General features: G+C 35.4%; 1 protein-coding gene across 2 annotated transcripts in view; it reads right to left on the bottom strand.

Moving 5' to 3' along the window:
- ALCAM (activated leukocyte cell adhesion molecule) overlaps window positions 1–21,142 on the bottom strand; it is a 211,251-nt gene that overhangs the window by 34,305 nt on the left and 155,804 nt on the right. For both annotated transcript variants that reach the window (XM_042956425.1, XM_042956426.1), the window contains exons 2-6: window positions 20,242–20,342; window positions 16,321–16,540; window positions 9,190–9,254; window positions 7,659–7,746; window positions 7,017–7,199 (exon numbers count right to left, since the gene is read on the bottom strand). In XM_042956425.1, coding sequence (XP_042812359.1) covers window positions 7,017–7,199; window positions 7,659–7,746; window positions 9,190–9,254; window positions 16,321–16,540; window positions 20,242–20,342 — 657 coding nt within the window. The remainder of the gene's footprint in view (window positions 1–7,016; window positions 7,200–7,658; window positions 7,747–9,189; window positions 9,255–16,320; window positions 16,541–20,241; window positions 20,343–21,142) is intronic.

The following is a 21,142-nucleotide window of genomic DNA, read 5'->3' as shown; positions in this document are numbered from 1 at the left end:
GAAGAAGAGAGAGAAATAGGGGCAGAAGTTTTATTTGAGGAAATTATAGGTGAAAACTTTCCTAATCTGGGGAAGGAAACCAACATCCAAAGCCAAGAGGCACAGAGAGCTCCCTCAAAATCAACAAAACCAGGTCAACACGAAGACATATTGTAGTTAAATTTACAAAATATAAAGATAAAAAAAATCCTAAAAACACCAAGACAAAAGAAGTCCATAATTTATAAGCAAAGACCAATAAGGTTAGTAGCAGATCTCTCCACAGAAACTTGGCAGGTCCTAAGGGAGTGGCATAATATATTCAACATGCTGAATGGGAAAAATCTGCAGGCAAGAATACTCTATCCAGCAAGGCTATCATTCAGAGTAGAAGGAGAGATAAAGAGTTTTCCAGACAAACAAAAATTAAAGGAGTTTGTGATCACTAAACCAGTCCTGTAAGAACTATTTAAGGGAACTCTTTGAATAGGAAAGAAAGAATGACAATGACAAAGACTAGAAAGGGACAGAGAAAATCTCCAGAACAATGACAAAACAAGTCATAAAATGGCACTTAATTCATATATATCAATAATTACTCTGAGTGTAAATGAACTAAAAGCTCTAATCAAAATACATAGGGTATCAGAATTGATTAAAAAATAAAAACAAGACCCATCTATATGCAGCCTACAAGAGACTCATTTTAGGCCTAAGGACCCCTGCAGATTGAAAGTGAGGGGATAGAAAAACATTCAGCACACAAATCGATGCCAAAAGAAAGTTAGGGTAGCAATTCTTACATCAGAAAACTAGATTTTAAGCCAAGGACTATAACGAGGTAAATAGGGGCACTATATCATAATAAATGGGTCTATCCAACAAGAAGCCCTAAAAATTGTAAATATTTATTCCCCCAACTTGGAAGAACCCAAATATGTAAAACAATAACAAACACACAGGAATACATCAATAATAATACAATAATAGAAGAGGACTTTAACACTCCACTTATATCACTGGACAGATCATCAAAGCAAAAATCAACAAGGAAACAAGGGCTTTGAATGATACACTAGACCAGATGGACTAAACAGATATATCAAGAACATTTCATTCTAAAGTAGAAGAATACACATTCTTTTAAGTGCATATGGGACATTCTCCAGAATAGATCACGTAGTAGGTCATAAATCAGGCCTTGACAAGTAACAAACATTGAGATAATACCATGTATATTTTCTGACCACACTGCTATGAAACTTGAAGTCAACTATAAGAAAAAATTTGGAAAGACCACAAATACATGGAGGTTAAAGAACATCCTACTCAAGAATGAATAGGTCAAACAGGACATTAAAGAAAAAAACAAGGAAATATAGAGAAACAAATGAAAATGAAAACATGGAGGTCCAAAACCTTTGAGATGTAGCAAAAGCAGTCATAAAAGAGAAGTATATAGCAATACAGTCCTACCTCAAGAAGCAAGAAAAATCTCAAATACATAATTAAACCTTACACCAAAAGGAGCTAGAATAACAACAACAAATGAAGCCTAAAGCCAGTAGAAGGAGGGAAATAATAAAAATTAGAAGAGAAATAAAGGATATAGAAACAAACAAACAGCTAGAACAGATCAATGAAACCAGGAGCTGGTTCTTTGAAAAAATTAATAAAATTGATAAACCCCTAGCCAGACTTACCAAAAAGAAAAAAGAAAGGATCCAAATAAATAAAATCACAAATGAGACAGAAGAAATAACAACCAACATAACAAGAATACAAACACTTATAAGAGAATATTATGAAAAATTATATGGCGACAAATTGGACAATCTGGAAAAAATGGATAAACTCCTAGAAACATGTAAACTACCAAAACTGAAACAGGAAGAAACAGAAAATGCGAACAGACCAAAAACCAGCAAATAAATTGAATCAATAATCACAAATCTCCCAACAAACATAAGTCCAGGGCCAGAAGGCTTCACAGGGGAATTCTACCAAACATTTAGAGAAGAGATAATACCTATTTTTCTCAAACTACTCCAAAAACTAGAAAAGGAAGGAAAACGTCCAAACTCATTCTATGAGGTCAGCATTAACCTAATTCCAAAACCAAACAAAGACTCCACTAAAAAAGTGAATTATAGGCCAATATCCCTGATGGACACAAAAATTCTCAACAAAATACTAGCAAATTGAATCCAACAGTACATTAAAAGAATCACTCACCATGATCAAGTGGGATTTATTCCTTGGTTGCAAGGGTGGTTCAATATGTGCAAATCAATCAACGTTAATACACCAACATTAAGAAAAGAAAGGATAAGAACCATGATACTATCAATAGATGCAGAAAGGACATTTTACAAAGTACAACATCCATTCTTGATAAAAACCCTAAAGAAATTAGGGATAGAGGGAATATTCCTCAACATAATAAAGGCCACATAAACAACAACAACAACAACAAAAACAGCTAATATCATCCTCAATGGGGAAAAACTAAGACCTTTTCTTCTACCATCAGGAACAAGATAAAGATGTTCACTCTCACCACTATTATTTAACATAGTACTGGGAGTTCCAGTCTCAGTAATCAAACAACAAAAAGAAATAAAATCCATCCAATCAGCCAGGAAGAAGTCAAACTTTCACTATTTGCAGATGACATGATACTCTGTGTAGAAACCTGAAAGACGCCACCAAAAATTGCTAGAACTCATACATGAATTCAGTAGAGTCACAGGACACAAAATCAATGTCCAGAAACCAATAATGAAGCAGCAGAACAAAAAAAAAAAATCAAGGAATCAATCCCATTTACAATTGCACCAAAAACCATAAAATACCTAGGAATAAATGTAACCAAAGAGGTAAAAGTTTTCAGAGTACAGATCTGAAAACTATGAAGCACTCATTAAAGAAATGGAAGATGACACAAAGAAATGCAAAAACTTTCTCTGCTCTTGGAATGGAAGAATAAAAACATTTTAACAAAAATGTTGATACTACCCAAAGCAATATACACATTTGATGCAATCTCTACCCAAAATACCACCAGCATTTTTCACAGAGCTAGAACAAACAATCCTACAATTTGTATGGAACCACAAAAGACCCCAAATAGCCAAAGCAACCTTGGAAAAGCAAAGCAAAGCTGGAGGCATCACAATTTTGAACCTTAATCTATATTATAAAGCTATAGTCATCAAGACAGTATGGTACTGGAACAAAAACAGACACAGATCAATGGAACAGAACAGAAAACTCAGAAATGGACCCACAACTGTATGATCAACTAAACTTTATCAAAGCAGGAAAGAATATCCAATGGAAAAAAGATAGCCTCTTTACAAATGGTGCTGAGAAAACTGGACAGAAACATGCAAAAGAATGAAACTAGATCACCTCCTTACACCATACACAAAAATAAATTCAAAATGGATGAATGACTTAACTGTGAGACTGCAAACCATCAAAATCTTAGAGGACAACAAGGGCAGTAACCTCTTTCACATCAGCCGTAGCAATTTCTTCATAGATATGTCTAGATATGTCTTCTGAGGCAAGAGAAACAAAAGAAACCTGAACTATAAAGGGACCTCACCAAGATAAAGAGCTTCTGCACAGTGAACAAAACAATCAATGAAACTAAAAGCCAATCTTCAGAATGGGAGAATGTATTTGCAAATGACATATCTGATAAGGGATTAGTATCCAAATATACAAAAATGTATAGAACTCAACATCCAAAAAATAAATAATCCAGTTAAAAAATGGGCAGAAGACATGAATGGACATTTTTCGAAAGAAGACATACAAATGGCTAACAGACATATGAAAAGATGCTCAGTATTACCCATCATCAGGGAAACTGAAATCGAAACTGCAGTGAGATATCACCTCAAACCTGTCAGAATGGCTAAAATTCACAATACAGGAAACAACAGGCATTGGCAAGGATGCAGAGAAAGGGGAACCCTCTTGCACCATTGGTGGGAATGCAAACTGGTACAGTCACTCTGGAAAACAGTATGGAGGTTCTTCAAAAAGTTAAAAATAGAACTACCCTATGACCCAGAAACTGCACTATCCTTTACCCAAAGGATACAAAAATACTAATTTGAAAGTTACTTGCACCCTGATGTTTATAGCAGGATTATCAACAATAGTCAAATTATGGAAAGAGCCAAAATGTCTATCAACTGATGAATGGATAAAGAAGAGTGGGATGTGTGTTTGTATGCACGTACACACACACACACACACACACAATGGAATATACACACACATACACATACACACATAATGGAATATTACTCAGCCATAAAAAGAATGAAATCTTGCCATTTGCAATGGTGTGGATGGAGCTAGAGAATATCTTGCTAAGCAACATAAATCAAAGACAATTTTATGAAAGAAACATATGATTTCACTCATATATAGAATTTAAGAAACATAACAGAAGAACATAGGGGAAAAGAAAGAGAGAGAGGCAAACCATAAAACAGACTCTTAACTATAGAGAACAAACTGAGGGCTGCTGGAGAGGAGATGTGCAGGAGTTGGGTTAAATGGGTGGTGGGGATTAACGAGGGCACTGCACTTGTGATGAGTACCTGGTGTCGTATGTAAGTGATGAATCACTAAATCCTACCCCTGAAACTAATATTACACTGTATGTTAACTAACTGTAATTTAAATTAAAACATGGAAGAAAAAATATTTGGGGTGTGAAGGTTAATCTGAGAGATCTGAGGAGTCATTAAAAAACTGTCATCACACAGCACTAACATGGTCACATTTGTTTTTAGAAAGATATTTCTGGCAGCAGCTTGGAGGGCAGTTTGGAGTGAACAAAAGGAATATTATTTTGGAAATCACAGAAATACTGGCGATGACAAATGGTGGCATATTCTTAGGCAGCATCAGAGGCAGAATCAGACAAACATAAAGATTAAAGAACTAGATTCTATAAAACTTTATTACTGACTGGACAGGGTAAGGGAGACGAGGGTAGGAGTAGACTAGTGCATCTTTCTCAAGATAAATTGATCAAATTTCTATATTATGAATGTATTCTTTGTCCTTTCTGTTTAGCTCCCTCCTTCTCCTCTCTGAAGTCACCTAGAGCAGTGGGTCTCCAAGTGTGGTCCTCTGATGAACAGCATGAGTATCACCAGGGAATTTGTTACACATGCAAAGTGCTGGACCCTTCCCCACAACTACTGGATGAGAAACTTCAGAGCAGGATCCAGTGATCTGTGTTCTAAGTCCTTCTGGTGATTCTGATGCACACAAAAGCCTGAGAATCACTGTCCTTGGGCATCTGAGCTTTGGGGGCTATTTTACTGAGTTCTGAGTGTCACTTACCACTTGCAACCTTGCACTGACAATTTCCTCCTGATGTAGTTATCTTGTTTCTCTATTGGAGTAGTAAACCCCTTGAATGCCAGGACTATATCTTAAGCACTTTTATATCTTTACTGTGAAGCCCAGCACTGCATACATTTTGCCTTCTTAAAAGCTGTGCCAAATGCACCACCCCCCCACATCCAGCCACAATAAAATCATTTCCTTCTTATTCTTCCAAGGACTTTTCTGCCTACCCAACTCCTCATGACTGATACATACATTCCTGTTTTTTCTTAAGCCAATTTCCCCATCCTTATTACTCATCTTGATGCTCTTTCCTATCTTGTACTCTTGCACTTACACCAAGATAGTTTATTTCCAACTGGATATTTTTGAACAGACAGAATTCTGCCTTTACTTACAGAAATGTTAGATAAGCTGTACATAGTGAAATCTTTTAAATCCTCGCTTTTAAGTCAAGTTGAAACTTACATACAACGTTTAAGGCAAAACAATCTCTTCTTGTTAGGGCGAGTGGAATTTTAGTTTTGTTTCTATATAATATTCTGCATTTTATGGAACCAAAATAGAAATGTAGATGAGACAAAACTCTCCAAAGGCTCAACTGGCATTTCTATTCTTTCTCCAGAGTAGATGCAGAAGTACTAGGTTATTCTACCCATACGGTAGTATTATAAGAAGTTTTGATTCATTTTTTAAAAATAATGACATGCTTTCTTACATTTCTCCAAAAGTGATATCTCTAGTTCTATGCTTACATAGTAATAATGATCGTATAGTAATAATAACACTAACTTAATAACAAGAGTTTAATGAGCGATATAGGATGCTATTTTAGATCTGTGATTTCACTTAATCTCCATAACAACACTATGAGTTATTTTTTTTTTTCCAAACTGAGACCAAAAGCAGTTAAGCTCCTCTTCTAGAAACACACTGTGCTGGGCCTGCATTATGAGTATGTTTGCTCTGAGTCTTGGCACCTGCCTTACAGTATAGAGAACAACATTGCAGAAAAGGATTCTAACCCAGTCTCCACGGCACTTTAGGTCAAGTCTCTGACCCTCACTTTACTGCTGAGTAAAATAATGTTGTTAGATCGGATGATCAAGAAGGTTCCTTTTTAGTATAATATTCTATGTTTCCAATCTATTAAATAAAGTTAACCAAATGTCTTGGAATACAACATCCTATTTAAACTTATGCAATTGATCTCATTATTAAAATACATTTTTTCATTAAAATGGAAATCCCATATCTAGAAGACCAATCAGTCATAAGCCTCTATTCATCTGTCATTCATTCAGAAAGTAATCAGATGGCATTTTGAACTCTTACAAAATTCATAGCTGTGTGCCAGGCTAAGGACTACCCAAAGGGGTCAGACTAAGTCAGAGATCATGTCTTTAAGGAATTTAGCATCTAGCAGAATACAGAAGAGATGTTCAGAAATGACAAATGGAAAGTGAAAGGTTTCATAGGATAGTTAAGCATTCATTTTAAAAGGTCTTCCAAGGAGAAAGATATTATTTGAGTGAAGAACACAAATGGGGGGTTGAAAGCAGAATTCAAAGAGCATGTGGATTGGGACTTAGAAGATTAATACCGTTTGAATACTCTCAGAAATTAAATTGCATAATTATATAGTTACTTACAATAAATATCAAAGATTGCTTGCTCAGAATGAACTGTTTTCTGGCCAGATGGTCCAAAATATGTCACAGAGCAGGTGAATGGCATTTGTATGTCAGCCTTGGTTGCCTTGTATTCCAGGGATGAAGTCATGGTATAGAGCTGAGTTACCGGGTCCATTTGCTTTTTAAAAATTATGACCACCACTGAAGAAAATAAGAATACTAATGATAGCATCTTTCATTGGAAAATCACAACACTTAATAGAATGTCGCAAAATCTTTGAGAGGTAGTTTTGTCCTTCTTACTATATTTAACAGGAGGGAAAATTGACATGTACTGAGGTAGAATGTCTTTTCAGAACGATGAAATCAGAGAAATAGACAGAAATAGAATCCTGGAATCCTATCTCCCACTCACTTTAATTAACGTCTAGAACATGCCATATACAGAAATAATTTTTCTCTGCTCTTGATTCTTCCACACAAGGGCTAAAATGATGTTTTAAACAATCACTTAATGACTTAATGGTTACTTAAAGTAACAAAGCATAGAGTCATAGATCAAAGAGGGCAATATGTTTAGATGCAGGACAGTCTAAGGAATGCCAAGAGAAGAGAAAGTCAAAATAGGTCATCTGAATTTATTGCCCACTGCATACCCACCTCCTTCAAGGGGTTGTAGCACTTTTCCATTCCTGTACCACGTGATGTTGCCATCTGGATAACTGTCTTTTGAAATGCAGTCTCCCAACTGCAAAAAGAAGAGGGAATGTTGCTACCTTGTTTCCATCAGTGGTTGTCAATTGAAAGTTTTAGACTCCTCAGAGGATGCAGTTTTTCCAAAGGTTCCCTGACCCATTCATTATCTGAGCATGGACGAGGGACTGAATAAATGCTCTCTTGCATTAAAAACAAGGTCTCATACTTAAAATTATGGTCTTGCCCATTTAAAAATATGCAATAGATGCTGCCACTTTTAATAAAATCACATTCATTTAAAAGCATTACCAAATTCATTTCGACATCATTCATTTTTAACATTAACTAAATAACATAACTACATTAACATTGGCTTTTCCCATGGTTCACAGATCTTAGTATGCAAGAGTCATTAAGTGGGGCTGCCTCTCCAGTCTTGTACTATATCAAGTTCAGATACATACACTTATATACTTACCAAATCTATAATTCCCACCACTTTTTTTCAAACGTGTTATAACTTTAATAGCTAGCATTGTTAAAAAATGTGATGCAGTAAAAATTTTTTAAAGATTAAAAAAAATTTTTTTTAAGTTTATTTATTAATTTTGAGAGACAGACAGAGAGATAGAGAGGGAAAGAGAGAATCCCAAGCAGGCTCCACACTGTCAGCACAGAGCCTGAGGCAGGGCTTGAATTCACAAGCCACCAGATCATGACCTGAGCTGAATCCAAGAGTTGGAGGCTCTACCAACCTGAGCCACCCAGGCACCCCTGTTATGCAGAAAAATTTAATCTGATTCAAAGAACTGTTTGTTTTTTTTCTTCACAAAGGAAAATTTAGGTATTTCAGTTAGTGAAAATAATATCATTAGTCCATTAGCCCAAATATAAACTCCAGTTTGTCCCTTCTCAATACAGCCTCTCTTCACACTTCTGCTAATGCGATTGTTCAAATCTGATCTTACCACATCTTTACCTCAACTTTTCAACAGTTTGATCTGTCAATAGGATAAAGTCCAAACTCCCACCATTACATAAGGCTTGTCATAACCCAGCTTCTCTTTACTTCTCCAGATTTATCTTTTATTGTACTCTCTTGCCCACTGTTCTGCTACACAAAGTTCCAGCAAACTGAATAACTTGATGCTTCCTAAAAATGCCATTCTCCTTCATGTCATAGTATATCATGTTGTTGGAAAGCCTTTCTACCCTTGGCTTGGAGAAAATCTACTCATCTTTCACGACTCCACTTAACATTCAGTTCATTCAAACAAGAAAGGCTGATGTCTGATTCTTCCCCACTCTTCTCCCTTCAGAAATGATTACATCACCCTCCGTGTTCCCACTCTAACTCGGGCAGACTTTCTGATTGGCACTGGCAACCTTGCCACCTCCATAAGAGCAAAGTCTATCCTTATTTGTCCTGGCATCTGAAGCCAGGAGAAGACATTTAACATTAAGCTAAGTGAAGGCAATTAATCCAAGTTCTTACCTGTTTTAGCTGCTCTGTTTCGAGAAAAGGTGCTTTGCTTACAATTTCAGGTTTAGATGGTTGCTCTAAAGTTAAGTAGAGAAAGGTATTAAGTACACACGAAGGAACAAAAAGACATTTATGATTTGGATTATAGAAAAAGAATTCACTTATTCAAAGAAAAACAAGCACAAGCAATAAAGACCACATCCCCATATAATCTGTAATTAAGGTATCTGGTTAGCCCACTACCTCCCAATATTTGCTTTATTATATTAAATACTATTTTAAATGCCTATTACACCTTTAAATAAAATACTGGTAATGTTTTCTGAATGCTTTATAAACAGTGAATATGGATTTGATAGTGAAACAGAGGTTAATATACTAATATGAATGTTGTTTCCAATTGATTATCATGTGTACTTTCTATTTACTAATAACTTCCAGCTACTTAGGTGAAGACCTGAATCCACAGTGGGTACTTGTTAAAAATGCAGAATCAGAGTATCTAGGGAAGTCCTATATAAATCTACTTTTTAAAACAAGTTTCCTATAAGATTCTCAGGCACACTGAGAATCATGGCTCTAAAATCATGGTAACTAAAAGGAGTTAAGGGATATAGAAGCTCAAGTTTTCTGTGTATCTCAAACCTCATCTTTAAAGTGAAGTCACATTACGAAACTTTAAATGTGGGGATATCCTTCAAATTTGGAACTGAGATAATGGAAAGAGCATTTTAAATATAGGAAGTTCTCACGGCGCCTGGGTGGCTCGGTCGGTTGAGCATCCGACTTCGGCTCAGGTCATGATCTCACAGTCCGTGAGTTTGAGCCCCGCGTCAGGCTCTGTGCTGACAGCTCAGAGCCTGGAGCCTGTTTCAGATTCTGTGTCTCCCTCTCTCTCTGCCTCTCCCCTGTTCATGCTCTGTCTCTCTCTGTCTCAAAAATAAATAAACGTTAAAAAAATTTTTTTTTTTAAAAATATAGGAAGTTCTGTAAGCATCCATTCTAAGAGAACCCTCAGAAAGAACTGATTAAAAATCTCAGCAGGGCACCTGGGTGGCTCAATTGGGTAAGTAGTTAAGCATCTGACTCTTGGTTTTGGCTCAGGTCATGATCTCACTGTTCCTGGGTTCAAGCCTCATATCAGTTCTGGGCTCACAGCACGGAGCCTGCTTGGGATTCTCTCTGCCCCTCCCCTGCTTGCTCTCTCTCTCTCTCTCTCTCTCTCTCTCTCTCAAAATAAATAAATAAATGTTTAAAAATCTTAGCAATAAGGCATTATTCAAACTTTATTTATTCCTTGATGTTACATATCTATCACTGATGGACTTTTTAATTTGCTTTAACAATTAGTCTATATAAAATGGAATTTGCCTCTTTGTATTGATTTTTGTGAATCTCAAGGAACAAAACTATTCTATTTTCATATAAACACACAAATAAAAACAACCAGTTATTCTTTTGTTCATGGTCTAATGGATTACTGTCTCTAGTACCTTTAATTTTTACTACCAAACTAGATTAAATTGGCTTTTATATAATTATTACTCAATTTGCAATTCAGTTATCAGATATGCTGCCAACCCAGACAATTACAGAAAATAAAGATGAAGACAAAAAGTCTTTGGAACGGCAAAATGGATATCACCAAGACTATGTAAAAAAAAAAAAAAAAAAAAGCAAACTTCTTCATGTTAATATTAAGAGTTAATTTCCCTTTTGCAAGTATTTTATATTATAAATTGGAACAATGAATAATAATAGTATATCTTCCTATGTGTTCAGCTTGTGCACTTTAATTATAGGAGCACCTACTTACTATTGACTCTATTGACTCTAGAAATATAATTCTAATTCAATTTTCATAAGATGATTGTTTTCTAAATATACGGATTGGAAACAAAACATAAGAAATAGAAAATAGAAAAAATACAGAAGAATGGAAAGGTATAACAGAAACAATTACATTAACACAAACAAGAAGTGAAACCTGATATTCTGGCTGTTAGAAATGTGACCAAAAAATTATTAAAAGCGGACCAAAAAAAAGTCAAAATAAACAGCAATTTCTGGGAAACACAGGGTAGGGGACTAAAGCCTTCCATATATCAGTTAAGCACTGGTGTTATCACTATTTTAATGTAAAGTCATTAATGTCCACAATTACAACCCTGAGTTACCGATAAAACATTACATTCCGTTCTGAATTTATGTTTTAAGCCAAAGTCTAAAACATTTGAGAGAAGGCTACATTCAAAATATTAAAACAAGATGAAAATTCTTGGTGCTTAAGTAAGTAAGCCAAAGTTCTCTGGGAACCAAAATCAATTATTTAGTGATACCTCTCTGAGAGCATAAGAGAGGTAAGATATTAAATTAATTTATGTAGTCAATCAAGAATCAAAATTAAGAAGAAAAAAAGAACAATTTTTTTGTTTATTTCCCCTTCAGTAGTATCTATGCCTGGAATATATAAAGAGATATGAAAAATCAACTGAAAAAAAATCTGAGGTTCCTTTTTTTTTTTAATTGAGGCTCTTAATACAAAATGTAGGTGGGTGGTGTTGCTAAGCTTCATTACTTTCTAAGTTTGCCAAAAAAAAAACTATATACCAAAACAGCTGGGCGCATATGTCCTCTTATGCAGAATATATATATATTCTTCTGTTTCGTAACCTTGTGATGTCCAGTGCACATAAGATCATAAATACTTGTTGTGTTACAAATGTTGGTCTTTTACACATGGCCATGTTTACATTTCTTCCATAAACATTTTTTAAAATGTATAGTTTTTTCAATAAAATGAAACTGGAAAAAACAGGAAACCTGGTGAAGAGTGCTTAAAGTTTAGGCCACTCCACTTTGTAACTCATTTTTTTTTTATTTGGAAGAGTCACAGTGGGTATTGTGGAATAATGGTAATGGCTACTGGAATTCTTTGAGTTCTTTTCTCCCAAACTTTGGTTGCAAACCCACTAGATATTTTATACGTAATTTTCTTACATTAGTTTGTAACAATCAATGGGTATTAGTTGGAGAGCCATAAAAGAGGACACGTACTATTTTAGCAAAATTGCATATTGATTCCGAAGTGTTTAAAAAAAAAAAACTTTACATGAATTATGTCTTACTATAATTTAGGGATTCATAACTGAATGTAGAATTGAAAGGAAAAGTCATACAAGAAATTTATTTGCATTAGTAAAATAATTTTGCAAGAGCATCACAGCCAGCTGAGGATGAAGTGATGAAGACAAAACTTCCTATATCACCCACAATATACAGTGCTATTACCAAACACCACACATAGGACAGCTCAATTCGATATGGGAGGAAAGAAAGAAAAAAAAAGGTGCACTGGTTACATTGATTCACGAGAGCTTCTCAGTACTTTGTCATAAAGTACTTTGTCATAAAGTACTTTGTACTTTGTAAGAGTACTTTACCTCTTATAGCTTATTTTCCTCAAGAGATGGGGAAAGTACTTTTTATATTTAGAGAATCAAAATAAAATATACTGTGTAGGTCTCATTTGTTAAATAGGTCATTTTCTGCTTCCTTCAGTTAAAAAAAAAAAAAAAATTCCTTGCAGGTTGATTAACTTTTACAGGGCAGGGGGAGAGGAAGGATGCTCAGTTCTAATAAAACATGGAGAACAGTGTTCAAATGAAAGCTCTAAAGTAACTGTTTGAAGTCAACCAGCACTGCCCATCTCTAAGGGAAGAGCTGGTCCAAGTGTCCACCGACTCTGTCATGGAAACAGTCTTCCTTTTAACACCAGACAGTAGAGTACAGGAGGGCTTACCAATTAGCCTAGACTGTGGTTTTCAAATGCCTTTTTAGAGCTAGAGCCATTCTCCCTTTTATGTTGTTGTTCCTAAATGAATTATCATGAAAAAACTTTGAAATATCGAGTGGGTAGAAGGCTAACTAATCGAAGCAGTCCCTCACCTGACCTACCAGCCCTCTTCATTAGCTACTCAAGAAAATCCTAGGAACACAGTAGGAAAACCACCCACAAATTCAAAGCAGTCATTTTACTGTTGATGAGAGAATCGTAGTGCCAGACTAGTAAACCTCCCCAAAGTCAGAAATTAGCAGCAGACCTAACAAAGCCAGGTCTTCTGATAACCAGTCGGTGATGTTTCTGTTAAACTACTGACAGCCAGTTGGCAATCTGGGTACTCTTTTGAGCTCCAAGACTTTTGTACAATGACTGCAATGAATCTTTCAGACCTTTAAAGTCTCTACTGTTGTTTCTGAAATTTTTTTATGAACTTCAAATGTGCATTAAATGCAAACACAGTTTAATTCTGATGCCATCCAATTATTTTTTAAAAAGCTGTGCAAGAGGCACCTGGGTGGCTCAGTCGGTTAAGTGTTGTACTCCTGGTTTGGGATCAGGTCATGATCTCATGGTTTATGAGTTTGAGCCTTGCACTAGGCTCTGTGCTAACAGCATAGAGCCTGCTTGGGATTCTCTCTCTCCTTCTCTCTGTATCTCCCCTGCTTGCTGTCTTTCTCTCAAAATAAATAAACTTTAAAAAAAGGAAAAAGAAAATAAAAAGCTGTACTAGTGGCAATAAAAAATGGGACTTATTTGAATCTGGCTTGCTTTATGGGCATGACTATTGTAACTGAGATACAGTTTAAAACTAAACAAACAAACCTACACCAGAGGTAACAGAGTCATCAGTCATGGCCTCACTTTGAATAAAAACAGTTTGAGTTTGCCCATGAGGATGGCACTCTGCAGCAAGCTGATCTGGGATTAGCTTACGTTAACCATACTTGATTCTATAGTACACAGTGCATGTTGCTAGGTGATTTGACAGAAGGAAACAGAGGACTGATTGATGAGTCTAGTAACTCTTAAGTGCCTGCAATATATACATGCACAGAATAAAAGCCTCCCTGTCACAGCTGTTGTTTGCTTCACAAAATGTGACCCAAAGTAAATTCATTATTTTTTTAAAAAAGCAAAGCCTCTATATGCTTTTGCAAACACTTTCCTTATCATGAGCTGCGCTGTTCATTTAATTGGACTTGGAGGTCCCACGGCTTCTAATATAAAATGCCATTTTCAAGAGTGTGTAACTTGTCTGTTTAAATTCTCCCTGGCCCAGAGCCTAGAATGCAAATTCTGTTTCTGAGAATCACTTTGTTTTCAACAACATTCAAAAGAGGGGGGGGGTAGGGAGGTGCTGACAGTATGTGGGGTGTGAGTTTGTTTTCACAATCATGGAAATCCTCTGTATTCCAAAATAGCATACAAATTTTATCAAAGTAGACCAACTGGATTTTTTTTTTCAGATTTCTGTATGATATTTTTAAAGTGTATTCTGAAAATTGTCACAAATGATTCTTCTAAAGGAAACAACCTGGATTTTCTCAACTTTCCTGTAGACCATCTTGCTATTTGATAATTTTTAACACAGTGAAAAAGAAACCCGACAATGACAAATCAATACATGTAACCTTCAGGGAGCTGTGACTTAATCTCTACCTACTGTGCGACATTCTTGTTGTGTACTTATATTTATGACATCATGGCCTAATAAAAAAAAAATTATTTTGGTTTATTCTCTTTACAAAAAGTGTCCCTAGAAGTGCACCATCCATCTTCCTAATAACATCAAAGTGAAGTGAAAGAAAGAAAGAAAGAAAGAAAGAAAGAAAGAAAGAAAGAAAGAAAGAGAAAGAAAAATACATGGAACACTGGTAAATAAAGGATGCATATTATTTGGGATATTTAATGGAAGGCATGACTGGCAAATACTTGGAATTTGGTTTGAGTCATAAAATGACTGAAAAGGGTGGATGTTTTCTGGAAAGTGCCTTCTAAGCTGAAAGGTAATCAATTGAAACATATAATTGCTTTTACAAGGTTCTGGAGAACAAAGGTTTCCTTTGATAGTACAAACATTCTTTGAATCCATGTCATGAGCCCATAGGAGCTTTGAAATCTATGTAAATACTTAGGGACAGTTCTCCTTAGTCGCATAGGCTGTTACAAGAAAAATGGGGAAAATCCATGATTGTTTTCTGTAGTAGCAAGCCCCTCTAGGTTTCTGTCTTCCCTATTTATTTTAATAATTTCTAGGTGCTGTCAAGTTATCAGAAAACAGGCAAAAAATTGAAAAGTGAGACCTTCTACCCTAATTAAAAAAGACTGGCATTCTGAAACGTTTGTGGCCTATTTTTCTCCCTGTAATTTCTAAAATATTATGATGTAATAGGAGGTGGGATTTTTATTTGAATATTAAAAGATAAAATGTTTTAATTAGAACTTCTCAAGGCACTCATTTACATAGCTATTTGCACAGTAACATTAACTATATATTATCATTAGGCAAAGTAACTTTGCCATAATGACTACAGTAATTACTCCAAGTTTCTTCTGCCGACTTCTCTTCTTCTAACCCTACTCTACTTTTTCTCCTTGGTGTATTCCACATACACATTCAGGGTGTGGTGAGCTTTTTTTTTTTTTTTTTTTTTTTAATTTTGGAGCAATTTGCTAATACAACTGAACACTTTGAAGAAATATAGCAACGGCATTAAAGGCCAGGATATATATGTGTGTGTGTGCACGTGTGTGCGTATATAGTACTATACATACATGCACACACACACATGCAGAAAGCTTAGATTTCTCATTATAACATGGCTTGGATTTGCCTGTATTTTGTTGTTTTTATATATCAAAATCTTAATTTTATATTATTCAGCCTAATACATATATATATGTATGTATGTGTGTGTGTGTGTGTGTGTGCCTGATATGCACAAATACGTGTATCGTATAGCTATGTATATTTCACAGAACATTTATTTGTACGTGTCAGTGAAAGTTAAAGATCACATGCCAGTTTTCACTTGGTAGTACTTCATATCACAGGAAATTTTACCCAACAAAACAACAGAGAATATTCTTCTAGTTCCTCACTGCAAAACCCCTATTTGAAATTCAGGTTTTTGGTTTTCCTCACTGACAGCATGCATGAGCAGAATGAAGATCGTTAGAAGTCCTCTTTACAGATACCTGCTGTGGAGACACCACAGAGAGTTCACTCTTCTTTCTGAAGAACATTTTCTAGTACAAGCCATCAATCCCACTTAGCAGTTACACCCCAGACTACTTACTGAACACCTTGACTGTTGTAGGTGCCTCAAACACGTTGTCCTCAGTTACTAGCATGCACACAAATCTCTTCTCATCACTGATCCTTGCGTTACTGATAGACAAAGTGTAGTTTTCTGAGAGGCTCAATCTGTCTTTGTATTCTGGCACATCATCGTATTGCACACTTTTCTTTGTAGAGGACCTGAAGGCAATAAATACTGGGGAGCCATCGGGCTTTTCCTAAAAATTAAAGTAACACATTTTAAAAACAAGCATATTCAGATGTTTCAGGATTACATCCAAAGTAACACAATTTCCTTGGCCATATTCTTCTACCAATATTTACAGTTCTGTCTACGAAGAGTCATTGTGGATATGAGCTTCACATAAATTCTTTGGTTACAGAAAATTACTCTTCATAAGAGAAGAGGCTGTAAGTTCTTTTACAGGTTATCAGTTTAAATATGTGAAAATGGAAAGACAAAGCTATTGGAGTCTTAACTTTCCTTGCATCCAAACAACAGAATTAGTGACTGTTCTGAAACCAACAAGGGCTGGCATTAGGTCTAATATAAAAGAAAAAAATAGATGAAAACAAACATGCAAATGTACAAAATGATATTCAGCTAACCTTCCCAGCAAGCATACACATGGGCTGCAAACACTAATTTAGAAATCCTGGATGGTTATCTTTTGCATATTCATTACTTTAATCCACATACTTCAAATGTCCACACCTTTTGGTTTCAGCCAAAACTGACATAGCTGACCTTTACTCATAACATAATTTAATGAGTCTTCATGGAGGAACAATATTTGCCCTTGTGAAACAATCATGTCCATTAAGCAACAGGATCAGATTAATCACTAAAATCCATAGTTTTGCTATCTGAGTCATAAAACTTAGCTCAAAGAGCTTTCGTGTAAAAACTTATTATCAAAATAAAATATAATCTGACATGAACAATTATGCCAAGAGCCCGAGACATATAATTCATCTCTTCCTTTGCTCCCACAAAAATCTTTTTACCGAATAAGCAATTTACTCTAAAATAGCAGCCAATCCCTTTAACTTACCTCACAAGGCCTTTGAGAAAATAAAATATGATAAAATATTTTAAAGTACATGGCAAAGTTCAAGGTGCTGTGGGAAGTTACATTTTTAGAATTATTAATATTTATTACTGTTATGGACTAAATGTTTGTGTCACCACCAAATTCAGATGCTGAAGCCCTAACCCCTCAGTGTGTTGATATTTGGAGGGGAAGCCTTTGAGAGGTAATTAGGTTTATATGAGGTCCTGGGATGGTGCCCTTATGATGGGATTAGTAGCCTCATAAGAAGAGGAAGAGAGGTCTCTCTCTCCATGAAAACACAGGTCATATGAGCACAGAGCAAAATGGCAGCTGTCTGCAAATAAGAAGGACCTTCACAAAGAGCCAAACCTGCGAGCACCTTGAGCTTAGATTCCCAAGCCTCCAGAAATATGAGAAATAAATATATTTTGTGTAAGCTCCCTACTCTATGGTATTTTGTTATAGCGCCCCAAGCCAAGGTAATTACTAAGCTAATTTTAGAGTCCAAAAGTTTTATTTGGTTGAACATCTGAATACATCAATAATATTCTCCTTAAATTTTTTAATTTTCCCATGGTTTACAAAGCAAATCCTTGCTCTCAATCATTCCTTCACTGAGAGAAAGATGTTAAACCAGTCCCTTATATTTCTATATTCAAACATTTACATAATGAATAATAGTTATTAAATTTTGAGCATTTAGTTATATGCCAGGTATCTTCTTTGGGCTCTCCATGCATTAACTGATTTAATACTCATAACAACCCTGAAGGTTAGAGTTGCAATATTAGATCCATTTACAGATTACACAGTACAGACAGAGGTTGCTTAAATAAATCATCCAGGAGCCCAGCTAGTGTGTCCCAGGAGAGCCAAGGTTGAAGTTCCACACCCTAGCTCCATCATGACTGCACCGTACTGCTCTTGATAGCTGTCAGATACCCCTTCTGTCCCAGGCACTGAGGCAGATGCTGGAGAAGAGGTGGGGGTGAGGTGTGGACTCAGGGAACTATGATCTCTATTCACAGGGGGATTACTGTGCAGGTGGGGAGAAGCTAATCCATCCTCCCCTGTTTGCTCCCTTTCACTCTTTCCAGACCTACCATTTATCTTTCATTAAATTAGAGCCTTTGTACTATGTCTACAAATCAACACTGTTTTTAGAGCACATGGTACTTCATACATATCTCATCAGTTTATTGCTGAAGCTTTTGGCTTAATTAACAATTTGAAAATTGTCATTATTGTTTGCACTACCACTGTACCAGTTCAGTTTAGGTGAAAATTATTCCCTGAATTATCATCAGGAATGTTTATGATCACAGTGTTTCACCATCTGTGTTCCATTCATTTTGGCAGGAAGTTTGGCGCAACAGGTCAAGTATGTGGTAGTCTCACTTGGAGTTTTAGGGGAGTGAATAGACTCATAGGCCATAGCTTCCTATTTCTAGTTTAATAAGAAACCAGAAATAGTTCAAAATTGCCCACTGTGATCTAGGTATCAGAAGGAGAGCACAGAGGAAGTCCCCTTCCTCTGCTTCCATATGACCCTCGTACAAGCACGTACGTTTAGAGATCCACAGCCCAACAGTCGTAACAGGTACCTTGTGCCAAGGGCTCAGTCAATATTCTGATAAGAATTACTTCATGGAACCCTCACAACACTGTAAGGAAGATTACTCTTATCACCTCATTTTATAGATGAGACAATGGAGGTTCATTCACGTGTCCAGAATCCCACAAGTATACGGCAGAATATGTCAGTCTGACTTAAGAACGTACATTTTGAAAGACTGTGTTCTATCCTTCCTTGAGTGCAACCTTAAGTACATTTCCCAAAGTGTGTTCTGCAAAATGTTTGTTCTGGCAGATACTTGAAAGAAAAAGTTGGTGGTTAAAAAAATCTAAGAAATGAATCAATCTTAGACAATTCATAATGCATTTTAGTGTGTGAAAAGCTCTGAGAAGTATTGTGATAAAGTTTTCAAAAATTATTTGACCATAGGATTTTTTTTTCCTATTTAAATACGTTTTAACATTTTGGGGAACTTGGGAAAAACTGCCTACTGTGTTCAAGGAAATATATGGCTACTTTAAGCTTGCAAACTACCATGAGTCTCATGTGATTCAGCCTTAGGAAATTGTGCCACACAGCTACCTTTTGTTGGTTTCGGTAATTAAGTTGAAACATTTTATCATTAGATGTTACCTAGCCACCCTATATCCATCTACCAGGATATCTACCCTCCATTTCCAGACCCATCTGTACCTTGACACCTGAGAAGATATGATGTGTTATCTGTAAGAAATGACTAAAGGAACAAATGTTAAATGTAAAAAGGACCTGCCACATCAATATGTTCCTAAGACAATACTAAAAACAAGCTTCTAACGCTGATGACTAATTCCCAATGAATATTTGGGTACTCTAGCAACTAGTGTATTTTGCCTTTGCAATAGCCACACCAAACAGAACATGAGTATATGGAGAAAGGCTGCCGTCTTTCACTGAGCTCTGTCCTATATTCCACTGATTTTACTCTGGAACTCTGCCTTTTCCTCTGCCTCTAACATTTAAGGTTAAATCTTTCAGACTAATATGATCTAAGAATTACGTGTTTATTGGCTTTATTTTAAAATAGCACTTCTTATGTAAGACTTAGGAATTACTCTTTTGAGATATTCAACACATTAATTCTACCTTCCTACACTTGTACTCACAGTTGAATATTGCCATTATGTTAATTTGAAATTCACATTTACTCACAGAAGGAATAGTATCTCAAAAACAAACAAACATAAACAAACAAACAAAAATCAAAAACTAGAAGCAGTTAACCAAGTCCAAGGTAGGTCACACTTACATATTTCCATTTTCCAAACATGAGATTGTGAGGTACATCAAGTCGGCAAGGCATAATAATGGTATCTCCATATGCTGAATTTACAGTATACCATCCAAGGCCTTTAGATGAAAGGAAGAAAAAAGAGAGATTTTAAATGTTTTCTTGAAGTAACCAAGCAAATAACTTTAGTTCAAGATATATGTCTTAATGAAGATTATCTATTATAATTTTATCTTATATGACTATAGAAAGTATAAAGCTAGAACATACTTCCTACTTAAATAGCAACAATTCTTCTTTAGCTACTAAGCTTTGGAATGTCACACATTCAAATTTATAGACCCCTCAATTTTACCAGGGAATAGATAAGTGTGTATCCCAAAGGAACATAGTGGAATCTGAAAGGATATTCTCTTCTTAACTGGATGTCATAAGAAAAAAATTATACTCTATTTCACAGTCACATGGAACTACACAAAGATCATTTTTAAAATTCTCAAAATTAGCTTTATATATATTTGTGTTTTTCATTGAAAATACTGTCAAATTTAACCTCTGGAAAATTTTAAAAAACTATTAAAAACTGAGAACTAATACACATAAGACCACAACTAAATTTTAAAAGTAGAAAAATGAAACTGAAAATGGCTTATTTTATAGTAGCAATGGTTAATATACTGGTTTTAATTTTAATTACACATAAAATATTAACAAGACAGGAATCTGTAGCATAAAAATTCTTTGTAAAGTGTTTACCAAGTGGTTACTCTGAATTTTGTATAGACAATCTAACTCAAACCATAATCTGCTACTAAGGTACAGAAAACTTCCTGATCTTATTTAATTTTTTATCGAGGAAAAATTTAGATGATAAAAATTAAATTGTCAAAACCCCCACAACTTTAGCATATGTATGCAA

The sequence above is a fragment of the Panthera tigris genome, chromosome C2 (assembly GCF_018350195.1).
Source record: "Panthera tigris isolate Pti1 chromosome C2, P.tigris_Pti1_mat1.1, whole genome shotgun sequence".
In the NCBI taxonomy this organism is placed as follows: domain Eukaryota; kingdom Metazoa; phylum Chordata; class Mammalia; order Carnivora; family Felidae; genus Panthera; species Panthera tigris.
The sequence above is the reverse complement of the archived record's forward strand: the minus strand, read 5'-3'. Positions and strand labels throughout refer to the sequence as shown.